General features: G+C 52.6%; 1 protein-coding gene and 1 long non-coding RNA gene across 5 annotated transcripts; one reads left to right on the forward strand and one right to left on the reverse strand.

Annotated features, from left to right (window-relative positions):
• Positions 1–5,966: 5,966 nt before the first annotated feature.
• Positions 5,967–18,320, reverse strand: LOC109454676 (uncharacterized). 2 transcript variants are annotated; one of them, XR_016023008.1, is made up of 3 exons: positions 18,052–18,320; positions 17,155–17,262; positions 5,967–6,420 (listed from the first exon to the last, which is right to left on the reverse strand). It is a non-coding gene; the product is annotated as an uncharacterized LOC109454676 (long non-coding RNA). The 2 variants fall into 2 exon arrangements; XR_016023009.1 differs by lacking the exon at positions 18,052–18,320 and adding an exon at positions 17,572–17,712 and having other exon boundaries at positions 6,280–6,420.
• On the forward strand, positions 16,664–22,491 carry SPHK1 (sphingosine kinase 1). 3 transcript variants are annotated; one of them, XM_019745493.3, is made up of 6 exons: positions 16,664–16,785; positions 20,066–20,254; positions 20,587–20,739; positions 20,816–20,910; positions 20,988–21,103; positions 21,391–22,491. In XM_019745493.3, the coding sequence occupies exons 1-6, from the start codon at positions 16,776–16,778 to the stop codon at positions 22,202–22,204; spliced, it is 1,377 nt and encodes a 458-aa protein (XP_019601052.3). In that variant the 5' UTR covers positions 16,664–16,775; the 3' UTR covers positions 22,205–22,491. The 3 variants fall into 3 exon arrangements, with proteins under 3 accessions (XP_019601052.3, XP_019601051.3, XP_019601049.3); XM_019745492.3 differs by lacking the exon at positions 16,664–16,785 and adding an exon at positions 17,619–17,939; XM_019745490.3 differs by lacking the exon at positions 16,664–16,785 and having other exon boundaries at positions 18,310–20,254.
• The last annotated feature ends 68 nt before the right edge of the window (positions 22,492–22,559 follow it).

The raw sequence follows: 22,559 nt of genomic DNA on the forward strand, positions 1-22,559 counted from the left end.
TCCGCTTCTCTATGATAATACAGCGGGAGCCCGCGAGGCGCATGCGTGCAGCTGGGATTGATTTGAAAAGTGGAGGGCGGGGTTATTCCCCTCTCGCTGCCTGCAGTACTGAAATACCCCAGAGATGGTGTACCGGAGCCTGATGTTGATTCTCCAGACGCCAACCTCTTCATGTAAAGCACCATTTCCTGAACGGGTCAAAAGCACTCCTGACAGTCTTTGCTTTACTTTTAATCGTAAAAGCCTTACTTTCTCCCTTTCCACATGCTCTGTCAGTCGCAAAGCATCTGCTCCGCAAAGTTGTTTTTTTTTTTTAATTTAAGTTTATTGGGGTGACAATTGTTAGTAGTTACATAGATTTCAGGTGTACAATTCTGTATGACATCATCTATAAATCCCATTGTGTGTTCACCACCCAGAGTCAGTTCTCCTTCCATCACCATATATTTGTCGCGAAGTTTTTCTAAAGCACCTCACTCACCGTAAGCCGCCACCCACCGCACCCCCCACCCGCTGGACTGTACCATGTATAGTTGCTTGTATTTTTATTTACCTTTGTGGACATCTGTCTTCCCAACTAGGATGTAACCCTCTTAGGTCAAGATGGCATATTACTTCGTGCTTCGTATTTCCCAGCGTCTGGAGCAGTGTTATGGGTTCCAGAGGCACACAATCAATACTTGTTGAATAAGGTACAAGAAGAAAGTAAAGGACAGGGAGGCATTTGAGTCACCAGTTAGTTACCAGCTGCCCCAGGATTGGGGAGGGAAGTGGTGTCCTTGCTCCTCACATTTTACCATCTTCTGAGAAAGTCCTGTAGGAACTTTGCCTGTTGTGACATTGGACCTGAGGAACATTGGAAATTGAACTGCCCTGGGGCCTGCTCCACATTTCTCTGGTTCTCCAGAATCACTGCCCCACCCACCCCCACCTTCTCCCAGAGCAGGTAAACAAACAAACAAACCCCCACCTGGGGTAGGTGGCCTAAGCCCAATTATTTAATGACTGCTCACATGTCCAGCTGATGGCCCCAGCCATAAGCCATGCTACCTTCTGAAGCAAAAGGAAACCACTTCTCTTAACACAGAGAACCCCTCAAGATTTAATAGACCCTAAACTGAACCCATCTTCATTTTCTCAATTTTCCCCAAACTGAACCTCCTCCTCTATTCCGTCAGTGAATATAACCGTGAGATTCCCACTCAATCCTAGGGGTCATCATTTACTCTTCTTCCCCTTGCTTTCCACATCTATCGTTCTAGCCATACATTAACATTTACTGAGCACCTACTGTTTGCTAGGTGTTTGGTATACTTTAACAATAATAATAATAGATAAAAATTCCTACGCCAGAGGGTACAATCTAGCAGGGGCAGAGATAATAAATAGACAAAATGAGTAAATTACACAGTATATTAGAAAGTGTATTCATTTCCTTTTGCAGCTGTAACATATTGCCACAAACTTATTAACTTAAAACAACACAAATTGATGACCTCACAGTTCTGGAGCTCAGAAATCCTAAAACCAAAGTGTCAGCAGGGATGCATTCCTCCAGGGGGCTCTGGGGGAGGATCCATTTCCTTGTCTTTTCCACTTTCTAGAGGCTACTTGTATTCCTTGGCTCATGGTCCCCATCTTCCATCTTCAGTACCAGTAACATAGCATCTTCAAATCCTTTTCTCTGATCTTAGCTTCCACTGTCACATCTTCATTCTGACATTCCTGGCTCCCTCTTATAAAGACCCTCATGATTACATTGGACCCAACTGGATAATCCAGCATAATCTCCCCATCTCAGGGACCTTCACATCATCACATCGGTGAAGTCCCTTTTACCATGTACGGTGACCTAGTCACAGGTTCTGGGGATTAGGATGTCAACATCTTTGGGGAGCTATTAGTCTGTCTATCACGGAAGGTGAAAAAAGAGAAAGGAGAGCAGAGGAAGGGGGTTCCAGATTGGGTAACAAACAAGTTTTGTCTATTCTACCTTACAGATACCTCTGGAACCCCTCCCACCTCCTACACCCCCCTGCAAGCCTCTTACTAGTCACCAGGGCCTCCCTAATGGGTTCCATCCGCAGTGACCTCCTCCTCCTCTAGGATCTCCTTCACTTACCTGCTGTGAGAACCACCAGGAGGATCTGAGTCTATGCTTCTGCTCATTATGGTGCAACAACTTCAGGAAATACTTAGTAATCCATTCTCCACATAGGCCGGAGTGAGCTTTACATAAATAGGTCTGATCGTGACTCCCCTCAAAACCTATCGGTGGCTCCCGATCACTTTTAGAATAAACACAAACTTCCTTAACACCATTGTAAGGTCTTGCCTTGTTGTCTGGTTCCTACCTATGTCTCCAGTTTCATCCCTTGTATTCCTCCCTTTGGCACCAACCTGGTTGGCTTTCTTCCAGTCCTGCTATTGCCTTGCCCCTGCTGCCACAGGGCTTTTGCATGTGCTACTCCTTCTGCCAGGAAGCTCTTCCCCTTCTCACCACCCAGTCAGCTCTTATTTAGCCTCAGTCCTAGAGAGCCTTCTCTGACCTCTATGACTAGATCAAAGGCCCCTGTTATTAGCTCTCCCAGCCATATGTTCTTCTCTCTTATACACTGGTCACACTTGCAAATTTATATTTTGTAAAGCTTGCCAATCATGACCCTATGCCCATTCTACCTTTTTTTCAGTGTTAGAACCAGCCCAGCTAGAGTCATATCCTAGCCTCCCTTGCAGCTAGTATAGCCATGTGACCACATTTGGCCAATAGAATGAGAATGGAAATGATGTGTGCAACACTCAGGCATCTCCTCTCCTGGTCTTCAGCACTATTGGGAAATGACAACCCTATGGACCCAGAGATGGAGGCCATGTGTTGAGTACGGCACAGTCAATTCACCACCTGGATCGCTGGCTGACCTCAGGAAGCAGAACTGCCCTGGCAGCCATAGACCACCCACCTCTGCTCTGTTACACGTGGTAGGAGATCAGCTTAAAGCAGTGTATGCTGAGGGCTTTCTTAGAGCAGCTTAGCCTGTCACTGGTCCCCATTTGTTGGGTGATGTTTGTTTACCTCCTCACTAGACTGCTAGTTCCAAAAGGCAGCGACTGACTGTGATTGTTTGTCCTTGCATCTCTGGACTAGGACACAGGTCATGTGTGGCCAGCCTATCACATTTTGAGGAGTCTCTGACAAGACATCATATTTAGGATTGGAAGTACTCACCTTCAAAAGCCCCAGTGCCTAAGTTCCTACAAACTTCCCCTATTTCTCCACTGACAAGGTAAGGGAGGAAGGACCGTGAAAGATGAATTTGGGATAATGGTTTGGAGTCCATCTTAAGGTGCCAAGAAACAGCCACTGTCCCAGACCGGCTCAGGTGTGGAGGGATGGAACAGACATTTGGGCACATATGTCACAGGAAGGCCCTCTGGCTAGGTGTTTAATCTCAGCCTGAGATCAAGAACAACAGAACCAGATTGTGTTTTAATGGAGTGCTTCCCTAAAAAATGAACTTTTGGACTTCACTGTTGAAAGTTTTCCCCTGTTTACCAGTGGTATATAATAATCAGTGTGAAACCAGCATGGCTCCCAAAATATATGTGAGAGAAAGTATCCTAGTGCCCGTCCTGGAGACTGGCACAGAATAGGTGTTCAGTATGTGTTTGGGGCTCCATGAGTAATAACGGCTAACAGCTATTGATCTCTTATTGGGGGCAGTAGTCTCCCAACTGCTCTCAATGCTTCCTTGTTCCTTCCTCCCTCCCCTCCTACATCTCTAGCTGATCCTGCACATCCACACACCAGGTGCCCTGGTTAAAAGCCTCTGGAGCTTTCCACAGCCTCCAAGCCCAATTCTCAGCCTGATCCTGCCTCAGCCTCCATCCCCATCTCTTGCTTTCCCACCTTATGCCACACTCTGGGTGTGTGGCTTTTTATCATTTGCTGAAAATTATGGGGGTTTTTGTTTTGGGTTTTTTTTTTTTTTGTAGTGAGAATCCTTGTAATCTCCACCGTGATTTCTTCTTTCTTGTGTCAATTTTCAGAAATATGTTGCTTGATTTCTAAACTTCGGGAAATGTCTAGTGGTCTATTATTGGTTTCTAATTTAATCCACTGGGTGAGAGAGCATGTTCTGGGTGAATGCAGTCCTCTGACATGTGCTGAGACACACCTGGTGGCCCAGCATGTGTTCTATGCTGGTAAGTGTCCTTCATGCACCTGAAAAGAATGTGTTCTGCAGTTTTGGGGTGCGTGTTCTGTATATGTTGGCTTGATCACATTTGTTAGTTGCATTCAAATTGTCTAGTAATGTAATTATTTTTAATCTGCTTGTCTAGGATTGTGGAGTTTTTTTAATTATTTTTCCTTTTAGTTCTTCAACATTTGCCATATATCTATATCACAGTGCTTCTGTTCTCTGAGGGACCCTGACTGATACAGGGTCTGAAGCAAGGAGAAAGAGGCCTTGGCTCGTTTTGTATCCTTTCTGAAGTTTGAAGAGAGAATTCACTTGACCAGTTCCAGTTTGGGGTTTGTTGTTGTTGTTGTTTTTACTGTTTCTCTGTAAGATCAGGCTGATCCTTGAGACTCCAGACCTGCTAGATATTTCCTATGAGGACAAAAAAGCTCTGCCTAGCACAAGGTGACATTTTTCCATATTCAACCTAATTTTAGTTTCCAAATGTCCAAAAAAAAAAAAAAAGATCTTTTTGGTAACTAGGCTGCAGGTTCAGCATGAATTATGGAAAAAAATCTGATCTTCACTGTTTTGAAAACTAGAAGACAAGGGATAGTACAGAATCAGGTCTGGTTTGAAGAACTGTCCAAGAGAGGACAGGACAAGAAAAGAGGGCTGTGTACGGGATTGCTCAGACCTGTTTTCAAGGACTGAGTTATTTGGAAGACAAGGTCAGTTCTTACGACAAAGAAGAACATTGCAGGCAACGCGTCAGGAGTTTTGTCTCCACATTACACTACTCCAACTTGAACTTTGGAAAAATATGATGCCTTTCCCCATTTTCCTTCTCTGAACAGGCCTTGGCAAGCTGAGACTAAACGTCTTTATTTCTAAAAATAATACCAACTTGGATCTCTAAGACAGTTCTCTCTATAGGACACCAGAAACCATGCTGGGGCGAGAGCAAAATACTGGGCAGACAGAGCCAAGCATGCTGGGAGTGACCCTTCCCAACTTCAGCAAGGACAGTGGTAGAGAGCAGCTGCTGTGGTGGCCGCTGGAAAATCCGAAATGGAATCACATTGTAAAGGCCTCAGTAGGACAGAACCTCACTTATCTTGGGGTGTTCATTAACTCTTAGCAGAGGCATTTAAGGGTATCACAATACTCATACATCGCTGAAGCTTTGGGCTCAAGTAGAAACCCTCTAGTGCCCTTTACGGCTTCTGCCAAATAAGAGATGTTTCCTTGCCCCTGTCACCAAAAGTGTAGCAGCATTTGCAAGATGTGATCAAAGAAAAAGACACAGAGGAAGTAAAAAGACCAGGGGCCATAGGGGCTGAAGGAAGGAACATTAAGGAGGCAAGTTTATAACAAATCATGGACCAAATAATTCAGAAAGTCACAAGGTTCCTGCCTCAAGTGTGCCAAATTTGTCAGATTCAAAGGGATCCAGGCTCTACCATAGCTAAAACCCTCAAACAATTCAGGTGTCCAACAATAGTTATGGTCCATCCATAAACTAAACCATTATGTGGTCATTTAACGTCTCAGGGACATTCCCAGAGGCTATTGGGTACATGACATGGGTGTTGTCTCAGAAGTCAGCTCTTATCAGCTGTGTGACCTTAAGCAAACAATGTGTCTTCCTTTGCCTCAGTTTTCCCCCCTGGACAGAGAGTAAAATAATAATTGCTACCTAGAAGGGTTTTGTGAGGGTCGAGTGAGTTAATACACACATGTCAAGCAGTTAGAACAAGGCCTGGTATGTAATAAGCTGTTAGGTGAGGGGAGATGGAAAATGTTCACACATATTTATTAGTCGGGGGCACTCAGGAAAACAAACCATATTCATTATTTTAACAAAGAACTTAACATAGATTTGGTCAAGTGAGTTTTACAGGACAGAAATGACAGAAAGAAGCCACTGGGGGGCAGAGAGAGAAAGTAACCGCCAGAAGCAACTACCCCATCCCAGGGCTAGAGGAATGAGAGGTGGGTTATGGGATCCTAGCAGCCTCGTGAGGGGTCCCGTGGAGCTGGGACTCAGATCTCTGAGGGGGCGGTGCCTCTGAGAGGCACAAAGAGGCTGATTCTAGGAGTGCAGGGACACTGGAACCCAGAGCTAAATGTCACCATTACCAGGGCGATGCTCAGAAGACCAAGGAGTGACTGGAATGAGCTGGTCCTTTCTCTTCCTCCAGCGGTGCAGGATTCTAGCGCCCCCTGTCGGTAGAGGCTGGAAGAGAGCAGAAGCGAAGGAGAAATATGGCACAGGTTTCAGCAGCATCACCAGCGGCATATGGTCCCCACTCTAGACACTGTCCCTCCCTCCCGACAGCCTCCGGACAGTAGACTGGAGGAGGAGGAGGCAGGTGGGGTGCATGAGGCTGGAGGTTTCAAGGTAGGCCTAAATGAGAGTGCGGCCACAGGAGGGAGAAAACAGAACAAGCTGGCATAATAGACGTCAGCGTTGAAGAAGTGTTGCGGTCACGCTGGGGCCCCGAGAGTGAACGTCAGAAGAGGATGAACCTCATTCTGGGTCAGAGAGAGAACGTGGCAGGGGTGCAACTCCCAGATCCCAAGTTTCTGCACGTTCTCAGGAGTACTTGGAGCCAACAAGATTGCAAGTGGGGGCCAGGGACGCCCTAGACGAGGAGTGGACGAAGCAGGACGAGGGCTGAGAGTGGTGAGGCCAGTAGCAGAGGGTCAGAGCAGGGAGGGCGTAGGAGGAAGAGAAGTGGTTTGGAAGCTGCGTGGGAGCCGCTGGGACTACCTGGGGGTGGCAGGAGGCAGGGCCCGCTGGCCCATGAGTGGGCAGCTCAGACTCAGTTCTCGTTCTGTGGTTCACCTGGCGGTGGGGGGCGTCCCTCAGCCTGCACCTGTGTTTTTTCATCTGTGAAAAGGTGATCACAATAATTCCTGCCTTGGAGGTTGTGAGAAGTAATGAGATGATGTGTAGATGATAAGGCGGAGGGAGGGGCCCTGTGGGATTTTACCCACTGCCAGGAAGAGAATGCACCCCTCATTCTAAATTCAGACAGCTACCAGCTGGGGGGGCTGCCTGGGAGGTGCCACTCAGCACTGATGCTCTAAGCCTGTGTGTGATCAACCATCTGTCTATTCCCTCAGAAGGTGGGTACCAGCCCCACAGCCCCCGAGTTGGATCCACAGAGTGGATGGAATTACAGCTTCTAGGATTTGGGACTGGGGGAACTCTTCAGAGCAATATGGCATGAGGCCACCTCCAAGGGACAGCAAGAATATGTGACCCAGGGGAGTGCCTTGGGAGAGTCTCTCGGCAACAGGCCTGTGGAGTCCCACTTGTCCACACCAAGTATCTAGAGCACCCATCCTCAACCAGGGTAAGTTTGCCCCCAGGGGACATTGGCAATGTCTGGAGATGGTTTTAGTTGCATAACTTGGGGGGGGGTGCTACTGGCATCTAATGGGCAGAGGCCATGGATGCTGCTAAACAATGCACAGGACAGACCCCCCACAACAAAGAATGGTCCAACTCCAAGTGTCAGTAGTGCTGAGAATGAGAAACCCTGGTCTACAGAAGAAGCTAGATCAGCAGTGAAAACCCAGAGAGCACGGGACAGCCACGTCACCACCCCCAACCAGTCACCGCAGGAAGCACATCTGTTTTCCATTTCTCCCCTCTGCCTCAACCTCATAGAAGCAAGCACACAGGCGCGTGAGACATATCCTGGCCTGCGCTGGCGAGGGATAGAGTAATTGGAGACAAGTCAAGTTTTAAATACCAAAGGCTGTCTTAATACCCAAAACTGACAGAGAAAGTGGAATCTGATTGAAGTGCCTTAATGGGGAGACTTATGCTCAATGGGAAAGGGGATTTTGACCGAGCACAGCTGGTGATAGTTACTGGAAAACTAAAACCTTTCCTTAATGCACTTCAGCCAGACAAGTCTCCTTAATGAAAGCCGCTGGGTATGTGCCATGCTTGGTGCACAACACAATCTTGCCTGGCACAAAACAAGAGCTTGATAAGTGCTGGCCACTTGTATTAAGAGGGAAGTGGAAAATCAGCAGCCTCCAGTGGGGAGAGAGGGCTTAAGGATAAACGTTGTCATGCAGGGGTAGCTGGTTTCAGTCAAAGCACAAAACCGAGGAAGCTGGGGCGTTGATCAACCAGGCAGCGGGGTTCCTGAAAACATATTCGCAGGAGTCTATTTTTAAGCTACAAAGCAGCTTCCTTAAGGGTGAAGCAGTTCCCTAAAGTTGCCCCAGTTCTTACTTCCTAAGTCACTCAGAGCATCCAAAGGTGGCCACCTGCAACTGTTCCTCCCCCTGCGCCCCCACCCCTACCCCGTTTGCTTACGAGGCTCCCTGGAATCTGGGCTGGCTTTAGTGACTTGCTTAAGTGGTCGAATGTGGCAGAAGTGATGCTGTTGGACTTCTGAGGCTAGGGCATGCGAGGCCCAGCAGCTCTGCCCGGATGTCTTGGAATGACTGCTCACAGGACATTCCCTCTTGGAACCCATAGTGCCATGTCACATGGAGACGGCATACACAGGTGCTCTGACAGTCCCAGCTGAACTAGCTGACAGCTTGCCTCAACTGTCACCACGTGAGGGACCCATCTCAGGTGTTCAGCCCATTGACACTGCAACCACAGGACCGCCCCCCAGTAAGAACCACCCAGCTGTGTCCAGCCAACCCACAAAGGACCTAATAAATTACCGCTTCAAGCCACTAAGTGTTAAGGTAATTTATTATGCAGGAACAGATAATTGGAATGCTTCCCTAGGGAGCCAAGTGCTTTCAGAAACATATGCTCCTTTCTTGGATGAAAAATTGTCTTTCTAGTGATTGTCCAGGAAGGGCTCCAACATGTGGGGTATTACAAGTCCAAGTTCCAGCTTACACATAACACCAACTCATAAGCCAGGTCACCTCGATAGAAGAGTATTCTTTCCCTTCCCTCCCTGCCCATTTCTTCCTCCTTTCTATTCTCCTCTTCCTGTCACGCCTCTTCCATTCCTCCACAAATTTCAGACCGCTAGTCTGAAACAACCACCATAGAAACATGGTCAGGTTCTTAGAAATCTGACCGATATTGGAAAATACAGTGTGGAGGGAGCAGGAAAATTCAAGGCTAACCATTGGAGGCTAGCCACCAGGTCTCTAAGCCCTCACAGTGGGAAGGTAACTGTCTTCCTTTTTCACAAGGGAAATTAGAATCCCCTGGTCATTAAATACCAATTAGATATTAAGAAAGAACATTTCCAAAATTGTATTACCAGTCAACAGGGAAATAAGAGTTAATTGAGCGATGTCCTGAGTGTCTGCTTCGACACCACCTAGTGGGGATGACCCTAATAACTGGAGAAAGACCCCCACTTTCCTGGAGCCTGGGTGGCAGCCAGCTTTGTCCCCATTCCCACATTCCCACACTGGTGTCTGGGAGGATGTGGGAAGAGACTGTTAATAGGACGCGTCATTTCTTCTCTATGCCTGATTCATTTCCAGACATGAAAGAGTCATGGGACGATGACAATTCATGATGCCCTTTTAGAAGTTTTCTGTGGCATTTACCGAAATCGCTTCGAGTCCTTTGAGTTTGCCCACCCACTTGGAAAACAGGCTTCAGATCCTCCTTTTATGCTGTCAGCGGTTCCCAAATTTGTCCGCTCATGAGAATCACTAGGGATTGTTAAAAAATTCTGAAGCCCAGGCCACACTCCAGACCAGTTAAATCACAATCTCTGGGCGTGAGGCTCAGGCGATTGTAGTGTTGAAGGTCCCAGGGGGTTCCAATATGCTTCCTGGTTTGGGAGTCACAGTGCTAAATGACCCCGTAAGTGATCAGGCTGCCTGTGGCTATTGTTGCCTCCTCTGAGAGAACTGCTTTCCTTTAGGATGTCCCGAGGCCAAACCCACTTAGAGTCCTCTTAGCACTTACTATGTCTGAGCCATTGCGGCAGGCCTTTGCAAATAAAAAAAGGCCAGATTAAAAAATGAAAATTCCATCTCTGATGTATTTTTACTTTGAACAAATGTCAAGTATTTTTCCCCAAATATAAAAATACCCTGTATGAGTGGTTATCCTTGGATGGGGGTACAGGGGGCAGTGGCTGGAAGGGGGTACCAGGAGTTTCTACGATGTGCCATTATTTTTTTGGGGTACAGGTGTATTGGTTCATAAATTCACAGTTTATGATCTGTGTGCTTTTCTGTATGTATTTGTACTTCAATTAAAACCCCACACATATTGCATGACTATGGGGGAAAATACAGAAAATATCACTGACAACCAAGCATTGGTACCTAGGACTTACATAAGTGACACTACTTTTCAGACAAGGTGAGTCCCTCCAAATAATACCACCAAAGTACTGCCTGAAACCCCTCAGCCTTGTAAGGAGAGACAAGATACCCCTGTGAAGTTGCCTGAGGCTAAAATACAGGACTGCAAACCCTTGAGTGCCAAGGGGAAACTGACGGTGGGACCACCACCCTTTCCCACTGACAGAGATTATCTCCTTGATCTAATCAGGCTTGTCTGAGCTCTCTTTTCCACTAGGTTTCAAACCCCGGCTTCTCTGTCCTTCCTTGTGGAGCCCAGTTCTAGCTAGAGTCCTGCTAAGTCAGTTCAGCCAGAATCCCCCATCCTCCATGTCTGATCTCCTTCAACACCTGCTCAGGTTCCTCATCCCTCCCCATCCCCAGTGATGAAGGCTCACTCTGGCCTGCCTTCGGCAAGACCAGCTAGGTCAGTTTAGCCAGAATCCCCCGACCCCTGTTTCCCTGTAGTAACTTTCCATGCACTAACCTCCACCCTACCCCTTAGCTATACATTCCCTCTTTTCCATATATTCAGAGTTGAGCCTAATCTCTGCCCTGCCCCAGCCCCCAACACTGCACCTATCACGATGGTTCTGAATAGTCTGCTTTACCCTTCTTTAAGAAGTGTCTTGAATAATTTATTTTTTCTTGAACACCATCCAAATAAGAATTTCAATGGCAACCTTAGAAATGGACAATGCTGGTTCCTTTAAGTCCCTTATTTACAAAACAAAAAATCGAGGTGCAATGCACATAATATAAAGTGAACAATTCAGTGGCACTTAGGACCTTCAGTGTGGTCTAGTTGCAAAACATTGTCATCACCCTAAAATAAAACCCCTATCCATTAGGAAGTCACTCCACATGTCCCCCACTCCCAGGCCCTGGCAACCACCAAGCTGCTTTCTGTTTCTATGGACTTGCCTATTCCGGGCAGTTCCTATCAGTGCTATTATGTGATATGTGGCCCTTGCATCTGGCTTCTTTTCACATTAGATTCTCAAGGTTCACCCTCTCTATAACGTGTATCAGCATTTCATCCCTTTTCACGGCCAAGTACTACTCCATGACATGGATAGACCACATTTTGTTTATCCATTCATCTGATGGACATCTGGGTTGTTTCCACTGTTTGGTTACTGTGAATAGAGCAGCTATGAACATTCACGTATGAGTTTTTGCATGGATGTACGTTTTCAGTTCTCTCAGGTCTATTCCGAGGAGTGGAATTGCTGGGCCATATGGTAACTCTGTGTTTAACTTTTTGAGGAACCGTGAGTCTCTCATTTTTTTTAAGAGACGTTTTTCTCAAGGGCTGGTGGGTGATCCTAGCTTTGTTTTCCACATCTAGTAGGACCAATTTTTCATGGTTGACCTGCTAGTTTTTGTTGAGTACTCACAACATGCAGGTCTTGGTTTAAAATTAGAATCAGGCTCCAGGGACCTCAGCATTTCAGTGCCTGAGACCTCACACGGGCCTCACCTCGGTGTCCTGGGCTTTGTTATGGCTCCTGCTACCACTCAGCCCCTCCCCAGCCAGGGAGGCTCCCGCTTGGCTAAAGGCTGCAAATAGGAGTTGACATGCCTCTTCCCCTTAGGAAATGCACATGGCTGCCAAGAGATGAAGGCAGCAGATCTGACTCCATCCTATTCATGTTCTATCTTGCAGCTATTGTCTCCCTTCCTCACATGCTCAAAGGTCTCAATCTGAGAAACAAGTAGTCACAGATACTTATCATCTGGCAAGTGGAAGTCAGCCTGAAATGGTAGGATCTTTGCGCTTGTTTGCAAATGCCAAGTTCTGATGCTATGGATTTTTCCAGGCCATGTCGTGTCAGAAGACTGATGTGCTGTTTTAACACTGCACCGGGAGCCATCTGTCCTTCCCTCCAGGGACCCATCAGCCTGCTGTGCGGAGCCAGGAGGAGGTAGAGTGCGGGACTGTGTCCTTCCTGAGTTCGGTGTGTGGCTGCAGTGGCCACCTGGCACCCAGATTTGGCTCCCTCCCCTGGTCACTGGGCTGCATCTGCCAGGGATGCCGGAGGCCAGCCCACAAGCGTTTCTCGAGGATTTCTGTGTGCAGAAGCATGCTGACTGCAGCTGCAGGAAGGAGATAAAAAATGTTCTCCAGCCAACACCTAAAAGCTCCTCACTGCTCAGGGGCACTCTCCAGTCCCATTCCATTTTGTTTGTTTGTTTTTTAAAAATAATTGCACTAACAAATCAGTCCAGAAGCTTTGACAGGTAATCTCTTGGCTCCCCATTCCATTTTGAAATGCAAGTTTCAGAGAAGGCTGCTAGGATCAAATGCTGGTGCCTGGAATGACATCTTCACTCATTCTCAAGAAGCTAGCCGTGTCACCATGACCAGGGCCCTGGGGCAGTGAGCTAAGAGAATGAGGAGCTCTGCTTTTGCAAAGGGCTCTCTAGTAGGATTAGCAGGGTCACTCCCTTTGCTCCAACAAAGGCTCCAGGGCACGCGTGTGGAATTAGGTTGCAGGATCACTTGACCCAACCCACTCCCTCGGCCCCAGCTCTCCAGCCCATCCTGTACAATCATGACTTAAATTACCAGGGTTGTGTGTGGAAAGAATGGAAGGGTTTGACCTTCAGGAGGAGGCGAGCCTCCAGGGAAGGCGGTCTCTATTTTCGGGATGTGGATAATGAGCGTGAGGGGTAGGCAAGCCCCTCTCCAGGCTCTGGGTCTTTTTGGTGCTTGGCGAAGTAAGGTGCCCTGCCCCTCTTCCATCCTCCCATCCGCCTCCATCTCAAATTGGCTTCTATGTTAGAAGCCCGCGTGGCTGCACGATTTGGGTAAAAGACAAGAGGGACGCATCCCCGGGCGGCCACCAGGGGCCGGTAGGGCTCCTGGAGTGGCGTTCCCAGAGACAGTGTGTACCTGGGGGGGTCGGGGTGAGGAAGGACTTCACCTCCCCTAGGCCCAGAGGGGCGTCCACCCTGGTGGGAGGGAACAGCCCCAGACCATTAGTGCAAATGCACTGCCTGGCTGGCGGCTGTGTCCAACCCACTGTTTGCTTTGGGAACAACCCAAGGACACATCTTAGCTTTACAGAGATGTGAAAGTGGAAAACACTGCACAACAAAAGCCCCCGGAAAACGGTGCACACACCCATCCCTTCGGTGTGAAAGGACAAAAGCAGCTCTGCTTTCCCACTCCCCTGCGGCAGAGCTACCAGGTCCCTCTTTCTGAATCCATTTTTCCTTTTAGGAATTGCCCAAGGGCATTTGTGGGTAGGGCATGTCTTCCCTTGAATGAGGACTTTTACCAGTTGCCCGGGTTCTGAACCAGCATAAATGAGCAGGTGAGAACAAAGCACAGTTGAGTGGGGGGGAGGAGGCTGGCTGCAGCCTCAGAAAGAGACTCTTTCTTCCCTCACAAGGATCCAGGATGTGGGGTTGGGTTTGGAGACCAGGCCAGAGCCTGCTTTGCACCGAAATTGGAGCTGATGTCAGCGGGAGCCTGTGGAATGTTCCTAGCCGCGGTGCTCCATGTCCAGCCTCACCACAGAGGAATAGAAGCAGCTAACTGTCAGGTCACGTGACAGGATCTGAGCGGGCCACATACTTCAGTTTGCTCCCCAGGGGATGGTGCCCTGTGGTAAGCCCTTCCTGCAAAGGCGAGTGGGAAATCCTGCCAGGCCAAAAATGGATGGGCTGGCCTGCTCCCCACCCTTTCCTCAGGTGACAAGTGGGGCTTTGCAATCCTGTAATTACTTTAGCAAAGATGCCAATGTCTCCCTCTTGGATAATTTTAAAAAATGAAAACCAGTTTTCTTTGTAGGGGCCTCTGCCAGATGAGCCAAAGACCACGAAATTTATAGAATCACATGTCGATCTGAGCAAGAGTGTTTTCAGGTCCCACGCGACAAATGCTTATTCAGGGGACAGCAAGTTCCTGGTTTGTGTTCACTTGGTAGTGCTAGGGAGGTGGGGAATTTAGAAAGAAGGTTCTGTAACCAAGAAAGGACATAGTTCCCATACTATCTCCCTACCCATCTGTGGTTGGGAGAACAACCCCCCTCCCCCCAAGATGTCCATGTCACAATCCTGGAACCTTATATGGCAAAAGGGACTTTGCAGCTGCGATTAACGATTAACGTGAGGCTCTTGAGATGGGGAGATTACCCCGGGTTATCTGTTTGGGCCCCAATGGAATCACAGGGTCCCTGTAGACGGAGGCCAGCAGGTCAGCGTTAGACAACATGTGACAACAGAAGCAAAAATCAGACAGAGATTTGAAGATGCTAAGCTACCAGCTTTGGAGGTGAAGGAAAGGGTCCTGAGCCAAGGAATGCAGGTGGCCTCCACAGGCTAGAACAGGCGAGGGAATCCAGCTCTGCCAATCCATTTTAAACTTGACTTTCAGAACTGTAAGATCATAAATTTCGGCAACAGTAGGAATCTGGTACACCAACACAAAACTCAGTTTTGTTCTTCCAGGGACCGTGGAACAAACCTATCTGCTCGGGAAGCCAAAGACATCCTAAGCCAAGGTGTGTGGTAAGATCTCAAAGTGGAGGGGGCCAGAGCAATGTGCAAACCTGGGCCAGCACAGAATACACTGCTGCTCCCAAAGATGGCACCAGGACCACACTAGGGGCGGGGGTGGGGTGGGGGGTCCAGCTTCCAGACTCCCCTTTCCTCCAACACCCCCCACATGCACTATTTCCCTCTTTCAAAACACCTAGTACTATTTTTTGACTAAAATGTGACATTAATTCACACTAGAGCCCTGAGAACTTACTGGTTTTCCCTCCCACAGCACTTTGCATTTGAAAAAGATCGTGCCCACAGGCAATAATGCAGATAATGCAGACCCTGAAAGAACACATCTTAGCTAAATCTTTCCCTGGGAGAAGGCCCTGTGAAGATGAAGGCAGAGATCGGGCGATGCTTTGCTTTTACAAGTCAAGGAACGCCAAGGTTTGCCAGCCAACGCCAGGAGCTGGGGGAGAGGCACGGAGCAGATTCTCCTCACAACCTGAGAAGGAACCCACCCTGCCAACACCTTGACCTGTGAGACCATAAATACCTGTTAAACCACCCAGGAAACAGTTGCCTTCAGATGCTGGGCAGGCAGCTGAAATGCGTGGAGTGTGGTGGCCCTTTCACATTGAGGGGGCTCTGGAAGCTAATTATCGTGACCAGTAGCCAGGAGCCGCCAGTCCACAGGTGAGGGAGTGTGGGCGGTAGAGCCCATGGGCCCACAAGAGACTTGGGTCCCCAGCCTCAGCAAGGACACCCACAAAGATAAGGAGCCTACCCGAAGGGTAGAGCTAAACTCACCCCACCACACACCCAGGGGAGCTGACACTCTGTAAGCAGCCAAGAATCCTGTGTGACCAGCCTGCTCTCCTGGATCCCCACATGTGGCATTACCCCCCCCCCCCCCCCAAGCCTGGCAAGGTCACCAGCCTCTAGGGAACTCTCTGAATGGAAAGCCACATCTGGGCTAGCACGCATCTCAAAGAGAGTTGACAGAGCTGCTGGACACCTCCCTTCCCCTGCCCTTGCAGCCTCTCAGGCAAAGGACTTGAGGTCAGGGGAGGCCTTGAGGCCCTGCAATTTCACTGGGGAACAGAAAATTCCCAGGGAAGGTAGCTTCAGGGAAGGGAGAGATGATAGGAATCCTCTCCTACTAAAAGCCAGTCATTTGCCATCTGGCAGCCTTGGCTCCAAGTTTCCAGAGAGCTGGGGCCAAGCCTGGTGAATGCCTGCTTTCTTTATCTGAAGAAGAAAAAAAAGGGGGTTCTCAGGTGTGCCTCCCTGGGGAGGCTGCCCACAAGGAGGAATGGGGGGTGGTTGGAGGGGTGGAAAGGCAGTCTCTTTCACCTGTGAGACCGGTATTACCTGCACGCCAAGCTCTGGGTTGGCAATCAGGTCAGATCAAACCTGGTGCCAGGCCCATGGTGGGCCTTGCTGGGCACAGTGGCTAGTTGCTTAGTCAGGACCAGGGGGTGAAGCCTGGAGAGGGCTTTGAAGATGCTTCCTCTTTCTGGGGGAGACTAAGCAGCTGGGTTCCTGGAGGCAGCTCTGTGACAAGCAAGGGCCAACAGATACTCAAACATCAGTGAGAAGCCTGGGGTAGGCTCAGCCTCCCAGGCAGGGGGTCAGGCCTCCTGAGTTTGCTTCTCAGCTCTGCTGGGAACTGGTTTGGCAGCTTGGACAAGACCCTTCACCTCTCAGTTTCTGTTCCCCCTGACTGACAAAAAAGGAAGAAAAGCATCTTGCTCTTGCCCAATCCTCCCTCTTGGGCCAGGGATGCTGATGGGTAAGTTTCCAGAGATGAGACAGAGCTCTTTAGAGAGGGGCTGGAGAGCGGCAGCCTGGGTGGGGGAAGGTAAATGACAAGAATGAGGGGGGCAGAGCTGAGAACAAAGGTGAGGGGGGCAGTGGGAGAGGAGGCAGGGAGGACAGAGGAGCCATTGTGCGGATTAGACCAGGGCCAGAGAGCTTTGCCCTTCATCTCCCTCCCACTGGGCCCTCCAGGCCGGATAAAGAATCCAGAAGGCTGACATGCCTCCCCCGGCCCACTGGGTTTCTAGTCAACCCCGCCCCCGCCCGACCCCACGACAGCAGGGGCTCCAGCCTGGGGTGCAGGGAGGAAAAGAGGGACGCTGTGGCAGGCGGGCTTTCTCACCGCGGACTCAGGCACAGCCAGATCTTCCTTTCCCTGTGCCTCAGTTTCCCATCAGACTCCAAGGTTTAAGGCGGCGTCTTTTCAGGCTGATGGAAGTGCCCTCCCGAGCTGGGGAGAAGGGGGAGGATGCCCCAGCGGTCTTCGCAGCCACCTCCCTCCAAGGTTGAGAGCTCAGGGAGCACCACCCCGCGTCCCGCCGCGTCCTCTAGGCGCCAAAGCTCAGATTCTGACCCCTGCTGGAGCGGAGGTCTCTGAGAAGATGGAGGGATCTGGCCCCTGGCTGGGGCGCGGAGCCCCCTCCTCCCGCCGCTGCTCCCGACTCCGCGTCCCTTGATCGCGGCACTGAGGCTGCAGCGATGCCCTACCCTCCCGGAGCTAATTCTTAGGGGTGGGGGGCCCGGAAATTCTAAACCAAACCTGGGCGGACGCGCGCCGTGGGGCTCCTGGAGGGTGATGACGCCCCAGCTCCCTCCCCTGGTTCTTAGTTTCGCGGAGTTTCTCCATCCGTGAGCGCGTCGCTGAGTCACCTTCCCGGAATGCGCACGGGACGCTCAGGACCCAGTCCCGGCTGTCCCGGGGCCGCGCTGGGCGGAGGCGCGCACCGCTGCGACGCGCGCGAAGCTGCCAGCCCTGGGACCCGCGCATCCCAGCCTGCGCCTCCCCCTGCCCTGGGACCCTCGGGCCCCGCCCCGCAGGTGTTGGGAAACCAGGCCGCAGAGACGTGCCCGAGTCACGGGCGCCGCACGGACCGGCCTCTTCTCGACTTCAAGGGGCGATGAGGAGAGGTGTGTGTGGGTCGGGTGCGGGCAGATGTGGGCGCGTGAGCTCTCTGCAGTTTTGGGCCTGGACCATCCCAATCCCCTACAGGGTTTTGTTTTTTTCTAACTTTGGCCCTACCTGGTGTCACGTCACCAAGCCGGCCTGGGCAACTTCCTCCTTCGGGTCTCCGCACACAACCCCCCAGGGATTTAGCTCTCGTTGGCTGCGGACACATTCGCCGGTGATATATATATATCACACACACTGACACATGCGTCCCCGTTGAATTGAAAACTCAGGGCACTTCTGCATCCTTTGGTAGAGCCAGTGGGCTCGGCGGGGGACACGCCCCCATCCTTGGCTCTCCAATCCCGATGGGTACCCCTAGGCTTGTTTACACTGCCAGGCTCCTGTCGGGTGGGTGAGGGGCTTGGGCCTCATCGCCCGCTGAAGGGGCGGCTTCGGGGCCCCACACGAGCCTCGATGGTGTCCTCTGGGGAACGGACCCAACTTCTGAGGTTCTTGAAAATACCCCCTCTTCTGGACCGCAGCCCCTGGCCGGTCTCCTGCCCTCCTGGGGAAGACACGCTCTGCTGCGTCGGGCTCGGTGACTGCTGCGGAGTCAGGAAGCTAAAAATAACCTTCTGGTGAAGAACGGGGGTGGCAGGAGAGACGCCCCGGCAGAGGCGGGGGTCTGGGCCTCGAATTCCGGATGGGCTGGAGGACGGCGCGTGAAGGGGGTGCTGCATGCCCGCAGCGGCAGCGCGAGCAGTTCTTCGGGAAGACCCCGGTGCGGGCGGTCACGGCGTCCAGGGGCAGCTAAGAACGCGCAGTGAACACCGAGCCGCGCGCGCCCGACACTCGTCCCGGACCGCTCAGACTTTGGGCGCCGGGGTGAGTTCGCACGGGCCCTGCGCTGCGCGTTCATCTTCACGCGCCCGGGACGCTGCGTTCACGGTGCATAGCTCGTGGCCGCACCCGGGGCTCCGCGCCTTGCTAGCTGCCTCCGCTTCTCCCCAGCCTGGGCTACGGCGCCACCTTCTCGCCGGTCGCCTACTCCGAGCGTCGGGAGCGTGTGGTCGCGCCCCGGGACCCAGTCAAGGACCTGCGCGTGGCCGAGTCGCGGGCGCAGACCGTGCCAGAGGTTGCGCGGTGAGACTGGGGCCTGGCGGGTCCAGGCCACGCCTGGCGCCCGTTCCACCCTCGCGGGCGCGCGGAGTGCGGGGCGTGGCTAGACCCGGAGCGGAGGCTCAGCGCCCTCAGCTCACGGCGGCGAAGGGCGGCCAAGTTGAGCGAAAAGTTTTAGGACCGAGGTAGCGAAGCGGTGGAGTCGGCGTTTGTCCTGCGCCCCAGTTATCGCTTAGACACCGTGCTGAGCCCAGGACGAGCTGCGTTCCGCCATAGGCCACTGTAGGAAACGGAGGTGGCGCCTCCACAGCAAACCGGACCGACTGGGTGGGGCTGGCCGCCCGCCCTGCCCCCTTGCGGCTCGTGGCTCCTGGGCAGTCCGGAGAATTGGGCCACGCATCTCGTAGCCTCCGCGCCCACTTGGCACTCGGCTAAAGGAGGCGGCGGCTGGAGGCCGGACTCGGGCTCAACCCCCGCGCGACCCTGGCGCTGCTCCTACGAGCGTGGCGCTCGTCCCGGCAGAGCCGGGCCATTGGAGGCGCGCGTGGCTATCCCGGCTGCTCTGGAGTTGGTAGTAGGGGAACCGGCGACCGGGCTGGCTCGGTGTAGGGATCGCTTGTCCCGAACTTCGTGCCCCGCGATGTCTGCTCAAGTTTTGGAATTTTTACGCAACTAGACTGCCTTCCCCGTGGCAGCCCCCGGGGGGTGACGGTCTGGTCCGACGGAGGGTGCCACAGGGTTCTGACTCATCCGTCGGGCCGGAACCTGAGGCCCCAGCGAGGAAAGCCCGGAGGAAGAGACCCTTCGCTTCTGAGGGTGGGGATTCAATTCCAGGACAGGAGCGCCCTTGGCGGCACCGGACCCGATCTCTCTGGACCTCTGGAAAAACTAGGTCCCCAGCCCGCGGGGCTTCCGGCGATGCCGGAGCGCGCTGCTCCTGGCGCGTGGTCCGTGGATATGGCTGGGCGTCCCTCACCTCAGGGGGCTGCCCCGGATTCCGCCAGCGCTGTCTCCACTCCCTTAGATCCGGCAGCTGAAGGGAATGACGCGGATGCCCCCAAAGCCCAAGATCCGGGCAGGGAGGGCGAGCCCCACAGTCGGCAACGCTTCGCCTGCCTGGGTAGCACCGATAAGGAGCTGAAGGCAGGAGCCACCGCCGAGGGCAGCGCCCCGACAGAGCTGGGGACCCTTGGGGTCGAACTTATGGATCCAGGTTTGTGGGTCCCTGCCGGGAAGGGCTATGGGGAATCCCTTCTCTCCCTTGCCACAGTCAACTGGACAAAAGAGAGAAGCTGGGGACGCTTCAGAGAAACACTGCCTTGGACCAGGCCAGAAGCTGGCCAGGCCAAAGCCAAGGACAGGGTTGTCAGGGACGCCCTGCTCCCCCTGGAGCTCCCTGCTGGAGGCGGGGGCTTCTGGCCTGTCTCTGTTGCATCAATTACCCGGTTATTTCAGGAACCACGTTTCCACCCAGTACCCCTGTTGTAACTCTCAGCCTCCTAGTGGCCTGTTGGGGACATGGCCTTTTCGGGTTTGTTTTTGCAGCCGGTGGCTTCCAGAGCCTGCTCCCACGGCCCTGCCGAGTACTGGTGCTGCTCAACCCGCGCGGGGGCAAAGGCAAGGCCCTGAAACTCTTCCGAAGCTATGTACAGCCCCTCCTGGCCCAGGCCGATGTCTCCTTCACACTCATGCTCACTGGTGAGTGCCTCCCCAATGGGGTGCAGTGAGCATCCATAACCCGCCCCCACCCTATAATCCTCTGTATCCCCCACAGAGCGGCGGAACCACGCCAGGGAGCTGGTGCAGGCGGAGGAGCTGGGCCGCTGGGATGCACTGGTGGTCATGTCTGGAGATGGGGTGATGCATGAGGTGAGGCCTGCACCAGGAAGCTGAGTGTGGGTGGTCGGAGTGGGCTGTTCCCAGGCTGAGCCTCCTTGCTCCAACAGGTGGTAAACGGGCTCATGGAGCGGCCTGATTGGGAGACCGCCATCCGAAAGCCTCTGTGTAGCCTTCCAGCTGGCTCTGGCAATGCACTGGCAGCTTCTTTGAACCATTATGCCGGGTGAGAGCTCAGGGCCAGAGTAGGCCTGTTTTCCCTTAGTGACGCCCCACTGTCAAGTTCTTTTATAAATTCCCATTTGGAAGTTCCCTCCAAAAGAAGGAACTTCCATTCCTTTTCTGGAGCTTCCACCCTTAGTTCTGGGGCCCTCTCCTGGTGATGCCAGTTGGCTGCCTCTACCTGCTCCATCGTGGGTTCCTGCCAACTCCCTAGGAGCTCAGTGTCGCCTTGGCTGCCCCACTCCCCAGGAGGGGGAAGGGGAGGATGCATGAGGGCTGTTTCCCCTGCAGCTACGAGCAGGTGACGAATGAAGACCTCCTGACCAACTGCACGCGGCTGCTGTGCTGCCGGCGGCTGGCTCCCATGAACCTGCTGTCACTGCAGATGGCCTCGGGGCTGCGGGTCTTCTCTGTGCTCAGCCTGGCCTGGGGCTTCATTGCGGACGTGGATATCGAGAGTGAGAAGTTCCGGCGCCTGGGGGAGATGCGCTTCACTCTGGGCACCATCCTGCGCCTGGCGGCCCTGCGCACCTACCAGGGCCGGCTGGCCTACCTCCCCGTTGGACAGGTGGCCTCCAAGATGCCAACTTCTGGGGCTCTGGACGGGCAGGACCTGCAAGGCCCTGTGGACACCCACCTCGTGCCCCTGGAGGAGCCGGTGCCTTCTCACTGGACTGTGGTGCCAGAGCAGGACTTCGTGCTGGTGCTGGCACTGCTACACTCACACCTGGGCAGCGAGATGTTTGCGGCGCCCATGGGCCACAGAGAGGCCGGCACTATGCACCTGTTCTACGTGCGCGCAGGCGTGTCTCGGGCCATGCTGCTGCGCCTCTTCCTGGCTATGGAGAAGGGCAGGCACATGGAGTGCAACTGTCCCTACTTGGTGTATGTGCCCGTGGTGGCCTTCCGCCTGGAGCCCAGGGATGGGAAGGGTATGTTTGCTGTGGACGGGGAGCTGATGGCCAGCGAAACTGTGCAGGGTCAGGTACACCCAAACTACTTCTGGATGGTCGGTGGCCACGTGGAGTCACCACCATCTCCGGAGCCACAGCCCCCGCCGAGCCAGAAGCCTCAGCAGACGCCACCTCCAGAAGAGCCCTTGTGACCACGCTGTGGGCCTTGCTGTGCCTTAGTCTATCTACTCAGTCTGAGCCCAGGACCCTCACTCCTTCCCCCAGGACTGGAGGGCCCCTCCCAGCTCATGTGGGGAGGTCTCCTAGAGAAGGGTGGGTAGAGGCTGTGCTTTGGAAGGACAGGCTCCGCCCACCAAAAGCAGAGAATGGAGCCCTGGGCCAGGGCCCCAGCTGGTGGGGCCCCACTGTCTGTAGAAGCCACTCCTTTGTTCTAGAAGCCGCAATACATGAATCAAGTCCAAATAAACTGACATTCCCAGCCTACTGGTCTTCTTCTAGTGGTTGGGTAGTGTGGTCTCACTCCTGCCAGCACTCTACAATTGTTAA

The sequence above is a fragment of the Rhinolophus sinicus genome, chromosome 12 (genome assembly GCF_057876585.1).
Source record: "Rhinolophus sinicus isolate RSI-liver-muscle chromosome 12, RSI-T2T, whole genome shotgun sequence".
NCBI lineage: Eukaryota > Metazoa > Chordata > Mammalia > Chiroptera > Rhinolophidae > Rhinolophus > Rhinolophus sinicus.

Excerpts from the sequence above, each read along its gene's own strand:
- SPHK1 (XM_019745490.3), top strand. The coding sequence starts at position 19,960 with ATGCCGGAGCGCGCTGCTCCTGGCGCGTGGTCCGTGGATATGGCTGGG. Across the intron at positions 20,740-20,815 it reads CTTCACACTCATGCTCACTG|AGCGGCGGAACCACGCCAGG; the intron begins GTGAGTGCCTCC and ends TATCCCCCACAG. Across the intron at positions 21,104-21,390 it reads TCTTTGAACCATTATGCCGG|CTACGAGCAGGTGACGAATG; the intron begins GTGAGAGCTCAG and ends TTTCCCCTGCAG.